The following is a 12,119-nucleotide window of genomic DNA, read 5'->3' as shown; positions in this document are numbered from 1 at the left end:
AGAAGGAAGAATTTATTCTAGGCTAATAATGAAAGGGATTCCCATCTTTTCTACCAACTCTTAATGGGAAGTGATTGATATAGGACATGACTATAATATGTGCACACTCAATTTGTAAGTTGTACCATGAGAGGAAGCTCCCTCCTAATTGACAGATACAAGAAGAGCCTAATGCCTCCATGCTCAGCAGATCCCACTTCTGTGAGGTACAGACAGTTCATTTCAGGAAGTAGAGCGGTCTCAGGAGTGTCCATTAATAGAAAGAGGCCCTGTCTCCACATTCTGCACCCCTGCCACATCTTTTGGTTGTTTTTACATGTTTGCTTATATTCCTTATCCTTTGCAGTGGTGACTTCTGTGACCTTAGAAGAGTAAAAACAACTATAGCTGTCAATTTGTCCTTGATCTTCTCTGTTCCTCCCTGACTGTGACTCCCACTCTCTCTGTTTCCAGTTTATTGATCTGTGCTTTGACTTTACTGAGCTTTCACGAGCTGAGTTTCTTTTTTTGACATGTGGCATGTTTCTCCATAGCCTCCTGTTAAAGCATTGGCTGTGAGAGGCATTCATAGTGCCTATGAATATTTTATGTTAGCCTTTTCATGTATTAAAAAGTAACACACCACTGAACCAAGATTTTTTCCATGTGAGTCTAGTTCTGTATGCATGTCAAAGTTTAGTTGCATTTTGAAATATAAAATCTATTTGCATTGCATGTTTCCTGGGACTGAACACGTACTGACACAAGTACACAAGTACAGTGAGAGCCAGTTGGCCATAGCATCACACAAGCTATGCGGAGGACCAGCACCTTCCTCAAACTCAGTAGACATAATCTCTGGCCAGAAGAGCTTGAGAATGTGTCATTGACACCTCATGAACACTTACTTTACATGGTTTTGCAGTGCTTCTCCACAGAAGCAGAGGGCTTGCGGCTGTGCTGGCAATTTTTTAAGCTTCCTTTTAAGAGTACAGAAAACAGGAGTGTTCTGTCAAAAGAGCAGATAAAAAATGACAGACTAGCTGAGAAGCTCAGGTAAAATTCCATTCCACATTCTTGTTTTTTGCTACAAAGGCAGTCTGGACAACTTTAAATCTTACTTATTCCTCTTCTGTGTATACTTGGTAGATGAATCGGTCAGTAACACTTATAAGTAGGAGTTAAGCTTTAAAATTATTTTTAATGAAGTTTGTTTTGTTCTAATTTGTATTTATTTAAATTTATTTGTTTGGTAATTGATGTTTTGTGGGCATTCAAGCTGTGGCCCACACATCACATACCAAGTTAATAAATAGGACAACTGTGGGAATTGATTGAACCAATCAATTTTTTTTTCCATCTGTGGATCCTGGGAATTGAACTCAGCTCACCATGCTTAGTGGCAAGCTCCTTTACCTGCCTGAACCATCTCCAGCTGTTTGTTTGTTTGTTTAAGTGTGGCCACTTAAACCTTTAATTTTACCCAGATTAGTAAAGCATATCTTGTCAGCCATTGATCGACTCTAGAGTTATAAATATTGTACAAAACTCATTTTTGTGGTTCTGTATGGCAAAGTATAATTTCATTTCTTTGGGAAGTAGATGTTTTAATAACCATGTCTATAATCTCTGAATGAGTGAATGAGGAATGAGTGAATGAATGAATGAATTAATGAATGGTATGATTTTTGAAAATTTTCATAAAGTTTGTGAGTAGTAGATTAAGGATGAAGGAAGTTATACTACCAATTTTTTCACTTTTAACATTTCTAAAATTCTCTTAGACTCATTGGCTTGCCAAAAAATAATGCCAGCATTTTGTTTCCTTAGTGGTACATTACGTAATGATGACTATTGGAATTGATGTCATTTTTAAGCAACTCTGAGACACGCCTTTCATAGCTCAGAAAAATACAGAAGAGAATGCTTGGGGAATGGGAATGAAAGAAAGAGGAAAGCAGGCCGAAAGAAGGAAAGATGACTGCTAAATACTGAATCAGTAAGTGCTGTGGAAGTGCCACCTCCCTTCCACACACTGCAGCTAAAGGAGGCTCTTTGGGAATGAGTCCAGCACGTTTTCAAAGTTCTCCAGAGGGGTGCTGATAGTCTACCATAAGAACTAGCAGTTAAGGAAATTGTGCTCTAAGGAGGGGTCTTGTCTTTGTTTTGCTTTCAGGCAGGAAAGCAAAACATTCTCTATGTGGTCCTAGTTGTCCTCAGAACCAGGCTGGTCTCTAACTCAGGGATTTGCTGGGGTTAAAGACATTTGCCACCATGCCCTGCTAAGGGATCTTAACGTAAAGGAGGTTGGGTTTTGTTACTTGTTTTAGTTTTTGGTTGGTTGGTTCTTTAGGAAAGGAGAGCTCTATTGCCCACAGTTACAGGGTTTCAGTTTGTGGTTGGCTAGCTCTGCTGCTCTGGCCGAAGGTGAGGGGGAGAACATGTGCTGGCGTGGTGCTTACCTCATGTAGCTGAGGCCAGGGCTCTCCAAGGAGCTCTAACCCATGGAGTCGGAAGAATTCTTTTGAGACAGGGTTTCCCTACATAACCTTGGCTGTTCATACCAGGCTGGCCTAGAACTCAAAGATTCTCCTACCTCTGTCTCCCGATTACAGGCATGTGCCACCACTGTCTGGCTGGAAGAATTCTTAATCGTATCTTGAAAATCATGATGAACTCAACTACCGTCGCTAATTGCACATGGTAAAGAGAACAACAGTTATTTGGGGCTAGTGAGATGGCTCAGCAATTTAAGAGCACTGGCTCCTCTGGGAGCCAGACTCAATTCCCAGCACCAACATGATGGGTAATAACTGGCCACTCCAGTCCCAGGGAACCCAGTGCCCTGTCATCTTCAGAGGGGACCGTGTGCATGTGTGTGCATATCTAGATACAGACAAACCACTCATACTTTTACGAATAAATGCAATGTTTAAAAAAGAGAGATAGAACAAGAATTATTAAAGGTGAGAGTAACAGATACAAGTGGTTAACAATGTGTAGGGCTGAATTAATTCCTCTAGTTTCAAATAGCTAAAGCTAAGTAGGGTCCTTTAATCAGGGCCTAATTCAAAGTTTATGAAACTTAATATCTGAAATCCAAGGTGGATTTTGAAGTTTTGCCTTGTGGATTTTGAATTAGGTGTGCTTAAATGAGAAAGCCTACACAAATATTTCAAATCTATGAAAGTCTAAAATTGGAAACCCTTCTGTCCCCAGGTATTTTGAGTTCAGATAGTCAGTCTGTCCTATATTACAATGACTTTCCTGCCCCCTTGTTATTACAGCATAGTATTTCTACATATAAAAAAATATTTATTTTTCTAAGTCTTTGGTTTCTAGATTTTATTTGCTTTATTTTGTATATGTGTGGTTTGTGCACAAGTTATGTGTATTTATATGTAGGGATACATGCATATGAATGAAGAGCAAAGGTTGATGCTGGGTCTTTCTGTCTTTTGCTCTGCTCTATTTACTGAGGTACAAACCTGCACTTACCAAATTTCAGGCAGACTCCTGTGCCCGTCTGACTTGGAGTGTGTGTGTGTGTGTGTGTGTGTGTGTGTGTGTGTGTGTGTGCGTGTGAACGTGTGTACACTCGTTTGTGAATGTGTTTGTGCTCACAGATCACAGATCATATGTGGAGCATAGGGACTGCCTCTGGTGGTCAAGTGTCAGTCCTTGCTTTCTGCATTGTTCTAAACAGTCTCTTTTTGTTGCTCACCACAGTGTACACCAGGGCTAGCTGACCCATGAGCTTCTGGGCATTCTCCTGTTGCTGCTTCCCATGGTTCCTAGGATCATTAGGATAGAGACATGCACTGCCTTATGTAGCTCTGCATGGGCTGTGTAGACTTAAACACAGCTCTTTATGCTTGTGTAGTAAGTGCCTTCCCCACTGAGCCATCTCCCCAGCCTCTATTTCATATTCTTGAAATCAACTTTGGGAGTAAAAATTCTCTCTCTGTAGCATTATGTCCACATCTGTGTTGAAGGGATTTTGTGTTGACTTAATCATTTGTTGTCTGAAGTCTAGTGAGACAATGACTTGTGAATTTAACTTTCTAGAAGAAACTAAAATAATACAAATGTGGTAGTTTTACAACATTGGTTCATTATGTTATCCTTTGGCTGAATAAATAAATCTGTTCAGCATCTATAGGATAATGGACTGTCCAAACTTCTTCACACATTTGATAATCGTCTTTCACACCCTTAAACAACCGTTTTCCTTTCTGCTCCTAGATGCAGCCTATCAGCAACATGTACTCTTAGGCAGGGCCCCAGCCTCTATGTGAATGTCTGCACTCTAACCTCTTTCTCCTCATCCACAAAGAAAAGAAGCAGTAGAAGTTGGCTTCTTCTCTAAATCCTGAGCCTAGTTATCAGCTACACTTTTAAGTTTTTATGTTAAATTGGGAATTTTCAACACATTGATTCTAATGGTATTATAAGAAAACATGTATTATCTCAAATTCCTAACAGTCAGGTAAGATCAAAATAACAACTCAAAAATTATTGATGATTACCTTCCACCTCTTAATAATAGGGGCTACTGAATTCACTTAACTGGTTTATTAAAGTGCCAGGTGGCCCCACCCAGATATACAAAAAAAACAAAACAAAACCTGCTTGGAAAATATATGAAACGAGAAGAAAGGAGATACTGGGAATTTTAAAATCATTTACCTTTTAGATGTACATCATTAGAAGTAATCTCTTCAAAAGTCATAGGTACAGGCGTGATTTATAAGATTCACTTCAAAAGTCTAGAAGATCATGCCAGATCTTATAATACAGATCATGCCTCATCTGTATTGTAGCTGTAGTTGGAAGTGTCCTGAAAGCCATCCACACGCAAATGGATCCTGAGTCGTCTTGTGGAAATGAATACCTAACTTCTGGATGCCTGAGGACTTCCTAACGTTGCTGATGTCATTGCCCACATGCCAGTGCTGACACGCACACTTCCTGATCACTTGCTAGTCTAACATGCTGAAGCTAGAGCTGGCTCTGACTATTTACTTCTCTTCCACTCGTGCTGATTCAACAAAATCAGCATGAGGGGCCTACAAATCTGTTTTCAGGATATGTTTTGTTTATTTGCTCTTTAATTTTCTCTCTGTTCCGATTATACTTTTTTTGATTTTTTTTTAAAGCCTCATTATTCACAGAAGAGTTGAACAAATGTTGAGGCCTAGGGAAGGAAAGATTAAGAACTGACTCAAGGCTCTCAGTAGAATGAGCTTGTGTTATCCTCTTTGCTGATTGCAGGCATGACCCTGTCGTCCTTGGCATTGGTGGTTTGGGTCTCTGAGCTAAAAATCCCAAGAATGTAGGGCCCATCAAAAGCTACTGGCAAGGCTGTTCCAGTTCCCTTATCATCCCTAACCCTGCCTTCTCTAAACCCTTTCCAGTTGTCAGGGTTTCTGGCAAAGCTCTTTTTGATCCCCAGCTGGATGTAATTTCTCTCTGTGTTTAACTCTGTGTGTCAGCTTTGTAGCACTTGTAGTCTTAGTGTAGCCACTGTGCACAATAGAGCCCCATGGTAACATCACAGGCCAGCTGTTCAGTTAACTTAGATGGTAGGCAACCATTTCATTAGCAAGCTTCAGGGCTACTCAGCGAGTCCTGCCTCAAAGAAAAGAAAGGAAAAGAAATGCGATTAATAAGTATTCTTATAGTTTACCTTAGGACTTTAAAACGTTTAGCTTCTTTAGTAATGAAAGATAAAGCTTTGCTTTGATTATAGCATGGATGCTAATTCACCTTCTGCTTTCTCCTTATGGAAATTTAAAGGATCAGTTTTGGTTTCTTCAGCCACAAAGGAAGAACTTAAGTAGTGCAGTAACACTAATCAAATCTTTATAGATGTGTACTTGTCTTCCATCTCCGGGTTCATGACAAATTTGAAAGTATGGTTTAAAAGCATTTACCTTTACAAGTGTTTAACAAAAGACTTTTATAGAAAGAGCCCCAGGTGCTACACCACTTTTGTTAATTTAATAAGGTTATCTGATGGGTAATCAAATTACATAATTACTCAAGCTAGTATCAACAGGTCTGAGCAGAAGTATGTGGGAGTGGGAGTGCTTGAGAGTAACCCACTACCCACCAGTGTGTGGCCAGCTTCGGGCGTCTGTCACGGTATTTAACAGTGGGGAATGAGCACCTATGTTAAGCTGGAAAAGAAGATGTCCAGTTTCTGTTATATTAGGCTTGCTGTGTACCCTTTTCCTCATCCCGCTAGACTTGAATCTGGTCGGGGAGCTGCTTGGGGAGAGTCATGGTAGCTCAGCTCTTTTACCTCACATTCTTCCAAAAAGAAAGTCTTTTTTTTTTTTTTGTTTCTAGTGTTTTACATATCCACACTTAAGTCACATAAGTCACATTGGGGCCTGGCAGGAAAGAGCACCTGCTGATCTTTCAGAGGACCCAAGTTCGTATCCCTGCATTCACTTTGCTCATCTGGAATTCTAGCTCCAGGGGATTAAACTTCCAGGTATACAGGACTGAGGATTGCTCAGTGGTTATGAACTTGGTGTTCTGTCAGGGAACCAGCTTTCTGTTTCTAGTGCCACGTCAGGGGCGTACAACCCACTGTAGCTCCAGAGGACCTGAGGTCTCGGGCCTGTGGGTGCTGTACCATCACATATACAGGCAGAAATAGGAATTGAGTTTGTGTTAAATAAAAGGAAATTATTGAGGATTTCTATATTTCTTTTTCATTTAAAACAAAGCAGTGTTTTAAATCAAGCAGTGATAGCACAGGCCTTTAATCTCAATACTTGGGAGGCAGAAACAGGCAAGTTCTAGTTCAGCCCAGTCTATTTAGCAAGTTCTAGGTCATCCAGGGCTACATAGAGAGACCTTGTCTCAAAAACGAAACAAAAGGCAATGTAAATGTCTTGAATTTGAAATTTTTTTTGTAAATTCACAAATAAAACCAATTTGTTTGGGTTATGTTGCATGTTGTTTTGATATATGTATGTAGCATGGATGACAAAATCATGTTTCATCTATACATTTTGAGAATATATGGTACAGAACAAACATTTGAGAGTGGCTGCACTCAACTCTTCATTACCTGACCACAAAAGGCATGCTTCCTTTATCTCTGCTATTACTGATGTGCATTGCATGGCCTTTTACACAATAGGCACTTGATAAATACATAGTAAGTGTTTAAGAGTAAAAATGATTATTTTTCAAATATTCGCATTCTTTCAAATTGGTCCAAAGACGGTTTTAAGCAAAGATTTCTGTATTGATGTGTAAAATTTGTAATTACCAGCAATTGTATGCAAGAGAGGGCTTTAAGCTAGAACTTTATATTTTATATATTTCCCTTGAATTATAAGCAATCTGTGGAAGAAAAGATGCACGTTCAGTGGGGAAAATGCAAGTACATGTTCCCATGAGGCTTTAAGAAGTATGTGTTAGCTGTAAACAAAAAGCAAGCAAATCATTTTTTTAAATTAACTTATTTTTTTATTAATTATAGTTTATTCACTTTGTATCCTAGCTGTAGCCCCCTCCCTCATCTATTCCCACTCCCACCCTCCTTCCCTCATCTCCTCCCATACCCCTCCCCCAGTCCGCTGATGGGGAGGTCCTCCTCCCCTTCCATCTGACCCTAGTCTAATCAGGTCTCATAAGAACTGGCTGCAGTGTCTTCCTCTGTGGCCTATGGGGAGGTGATTAAAGAGCCAGCCACTGAGTTCTTGTCAGAGACAGTCCCTGTTCCTATTATTAGGGAACCTACTTGGAGACTGAGCTATACCATGGGCTACATCTGTGCAGGGGTTCTAGGTTATCTCCATGAATGATCCTTGGTTACAGTATCAGTCTCAGAAAAGACCCCTGTGTCTAGATTTTTTTGGTTCTTTTGCCCTCCTTGTAGAGCTCCTGTCCCCTCCAGGTCTCTCTCTCTTCCCCTTCTTTCATAAGATTCCCTGCACTCTGCCCAAAGTTTAGCTATGAGTCTCAGTATCTGCTTTGATACACTACTGGGTAGAGTCTTTCAGGGGTCCTCTGTTGATAGGCTCCTGTCCTGTTCCCTCTTTTCTCCCTCTTCCAATGTCCATCCCCTTTGCCTTTCTGAATGAGGATTGAGCAGATGCCCGTCAGTTGAGGAATGGATACAGAAATTGTGGTACATTTACACAATAGAATACTACTCAGCAATTAAAAACAAGGAAATAATGAAATTTTCAGGCAAATGGTGGGAACTAGAGAAGATCATCCCGAGTGAGGTAACCCAGAAACAGAAAGGCACACATGGTATAATATCCACTTATACACACATGGTATAAGTGGATATTAGACATATAATACTGGATAAACATACTAAAATCTGTACTCCTAAAGATGCCAATCAAGAAGGAGGACCCTGGGTAAGATGCTCAATCCTCACTCAGAAAGGCAAATCATGTTTTTAGGGAGGCCATGCCCAAAGTAAGTTGCCCTTTTAAATTTAAGAGAGGAAATAACGGGAAGCAGACTGGGAGCTAAATAACACCAGCCAGTTCTGGGGAGGGGAGGTATTGCTAATAAAAAGACTTTCTTTTCAAATTGAGTAGCATTTGAAAATAGGTTTAGATTTGAAAAGATGATATGATAGACAGAAAAGTGTGGTCTGGAGGAGTGAACAGTACTGTTCTGTGTGAGGAGCCTTGACTGAAGAATAGAAATCAGTGGACAAATTGAAATGAGCATGGGCCTTGAACTTCCTTTGAACCCTCGCAGGTGTCATATGTGGAGAAAATTGACAGCAGAACCCTTTCAGGATAAGTCCAATGGGCATCTTGGGCTTCATATTGGCCCACTAGTTAGGGGAGTAAGGGATATCTAACATGGACTATGTTGCCTGCTTTTTTACCACTTTCCCTTAATGGGACTTTACTACCAGGCCACAGGAGAGGAAGAACACAGTCCTCATGTGAATAGATGAGCTGGGGTGTCTGGGTAGTGGGGGCTTCCCTATTCTGAAGAATAGAGAGGGGATGTGGGAGGGAGGGTGGAACTGGGAGGAGAGGAGCAAAAGACCCATGACCGAAATGTAAATTGAAATAATTAATAAAAATAATTAAGTTCAGGGTATTCCCTTGGAGTAGGTACTGCTAAATAGGTGGGGAGCATTAACAAATGGTATTAAAGATAGCCATTTTAGCATTCAGCATTAGTAAATACTTGGGATTTGTGATTAAATTATTATCGGGGATGCTAGCCCAGACTTTTTTTTTTTAGAAAAGCATCAATTTCCTGTCTAGTGCTGGACTTTTTCTCATATACTTAAGACATGTGATAAGCCAGAATTTCCCAGATTTTGCTTTTATTGTGGGACTGAAGCATGTTCTTGTTCAAGACTTTTGGTTTCTGCAGAGATGAACTGGGATATAAGATTTGTGTTTGCTTTGAGAACATTCAAAGTCACTCATGACAAGAACTTACTTTTAGCTTTAGAGTGTAAAGAGTCGTGGCTTGTATACTATTTCTTTCCTGGGACAGTGTGGTGTGAAGTAGGTGTGGGTCTTGTGCTTTCCAGGTACTTCTTTCCAGGTACCTCTGCTGAAGAGCTTGTGTATTGAGGTACTCTGAGAATTTGTAATTCAGATGGTGTGTTTCATAATCAGTATTTAGGACCACAAGATGTAACTCCTTGACTTTTGAAGACAAAAATCTAGGAAGGTCGCTAGAAGATTTTCTAGTGTAAATTGTGTAGATGTGGTTCCATATTTTATTCGATGTGTCACTGTTCGTATAGCAAATGGGTGGCGGCTTGTCGACAGTGCTGTATCTTAATCACCCTTGATTCTACAGTGCCTCATGGTGCCTTTGCATAGTAGTCATTGACAGTTAGTGGAATGAATGAAGTAGGTCACCCTGAAGAGATGAATCACATGCATTTCTGGTTAGTCAGAGGATTTTCTTAGTCTCTTCTGGGCTCAGGTGAATTCTCATTGAATTGACTGACCAGAAGCTGTTTCTAAGCAGAGTCTTAGATTTTCAGATTGCCGTAAAGCTGCTGTCTCTGAGAGGCATTCATAAGCCTCTCACAGAGTAGGCCATGTCCATCAGCTTCACTCTGCCACAGTGCCTGATGCCAGTGGACTTGCAAGGTCCAGGCTTTTTGCTTTTCCTGGATTTTAAGTCAGGGTCACTATAAGAAAGAAAATTGCATTTCTGTTTTGACAAATACTCATAGTAGGTTCACTGTTTGCTAAAGTCTTGCTATGTAGCCAAGGCTGCCCCAAAATATGTGATCATCCTTATCTTCCTCCTCAGTGCTAGGACTACAAATGTGCCATCCTCAGCTTACACATTCACATTGAAACACTCCGATTCAGCATACTCAGACAACCTAGAAAATTAGTTGCCCAGTTTCACAGTATTTTTCTAGTTGGCTGTTTTCCCACAGGGTGTTGTAGAGCCTCATTTGTATGTGTGTGGACCTTTGATTTAGCACTTTAGATATACTGTATTTTCAGAATACAGATGGAATCCACCACTTTTAAAAATTAGATCGAATGCCCTTTTAGGTCTCTTTAGGCTGAGAGTATAAAAGCTGTTGTTGGCAAGGGGCAGTGTGGCTCAAGGAACAATCCAGAAAGGTTCCAGTTTGCAGCTCACCAAGAATGAGGTTTCTCTGTTCTGATAAGTGATGTTGCTATCAGCTTACTACTTTCCTTTGTTTCCTTGAATTCTATGAATTATGTTTTAGTTACGTGTCAAAATGCCATCTTGAAACAATGAACATTATCTCTGAATACATTTTTCCCTTTCCATTCAAGATAAACTGTCATTGGAAGGAATAGTGGTACAGAGAGCGGAATGCAGACCTGCTGCCAGTGAAAACTACATGAGATTAAAGAGGTTGGTGTATTGTAACTTTAAACTGATACTTGATGTTTTTCATGGGGCGTAGGACACGTGTTAGATTTCGTATTGGCTACATACAAGCCACTGTTGTGTTTAAAATGTTCACTTCCAACAATTTAGGTTCAAAACCAAGTATTCAGCATGATGGCACTCACTTTTAATCCCACCAGTCCTCTGTGAGTGAGGCCAGCCTGGTCTACATAGTGAGTTAGTTGTAGGCCATCCAGGGCTATAGAGTGAGACCTGTCTCAAAACAAAACAGAAGCAAGTAGAGTGTCTCTGTTAGAGAGCCTTCAGAACCAGCTGCTGAGGGCACTTTAACCTGCTGTATTGCATTCTGAAATCAGAGTTGATAGGGTATTTTTTTTCCTAGTTGAACTTAGGTAAGCACACACACATGCCTAAGTGTGTGTGTTTATATGAGTGTGATGTGTAGGTCCGAGGTTATCCTTGAATGGTATTTTCAGGTGCCTTCCACCTGTCATTTTTGTTTGTTTGTTTGTTTGTTTGTTTTGTGGTGGTTTTGGTTTGGCTTTGGAGACCTTGTTTTTTGGGATGGGCTCTCCTTTGCCGTGGAATGTGCTGCTTTAAGTGGGCTGGCCCGGCTAGCAGTTCTGGGATTTGTTTACCTGTGTCCACCTCCCAGCACTGGCATAGTATTGCACCCTTGCTTGGGTTCTGAAGAGCAAACTCAAGTCTTCATACTTGGCAGATGCTTTACCAATGAAGTCGTCTTCTCCACCCATAAATCTTGATTCTCTGATGGCATGTTGCAGAGGTCTTTGTGCTGTTTTCTTTTCAAAGGCTGTAGTTTTCCTACACCGAATATGTATCACACTACTGTATAAAAAAGCAAGTATGATTGCCAAAGTATCATCTTGTTTTTAGTCTATTGAGAATTTGTAAAGTTGTATATTGTTAATGAGATTTTTGCTTCAGCCCCCCCCACTTTTATATGCCATTAACATTTTGTGATTACTGTTTAAAGACAATGGCTTTGAATCAGCATTTCTTTAATCCTGAAAGAAATTTATACCAGCTTCTTGATTTTTATTTGATATATTTCAGCATAATGAGATTAGAATTGTTCATCCCACCATTCTACACATTTATTCATTTGGTACTATCTGTAAGATACATTTTAGGCACTAGAGAAACAGTTGTGCATGGGGCAGACACTGTTGCTAAGCAACTTCCCCTATGGGATGGTTGTAGCCATGCAGTGCTGCTCCCTGAGAAAGTACTGCTCAAGAAGTGGC

At 40.3% G+C, this 12,119-nt stretch overlaps 1 protein-coding gene across 1 annotated transcript in view; it reads left to right on the top strand.

Annotated features, from left to right (window-relative positions):
• Gtf2f2 (general transcription factor IIF subunit 2) overlaps positions 1-12,119 on the top strand; it is a 120,044-nt gene that overhangs the window by 54,826 nt on the left and 53,099 nt on the right. The window contains exon 5 of the mRNA XM_021635067.2: positions 10,773-10,854. Within this exon, the coding sequence (XP_021490742.1) occupies positions 10,773-10,854 (82 nt within the window). The remainder of the gene's footprint in view (positions 1-10,772; positions 10,855-12,119) is intronic.

Source organism: Meriones unguiculatus, chromosome 9 (assembly GCF_030254825.1).
Source record: "Meriones unguiculatus strain TT.TT164.6M chromosome 9, Bangor_MerUng_6.1, whole genome shotgun sequence".
Taxonomy (NCBI): domain Eukaryota; kingdom Metazoa; phylum Chordata; class Mammalia; order Rodentia; family Muridae; genus Meriones; species Meriones unguiculatus.
Note: the sequence above shows the minus strand (reverse complement) of the source record. Positions and strands in the feature narration are given on the sequence as shown.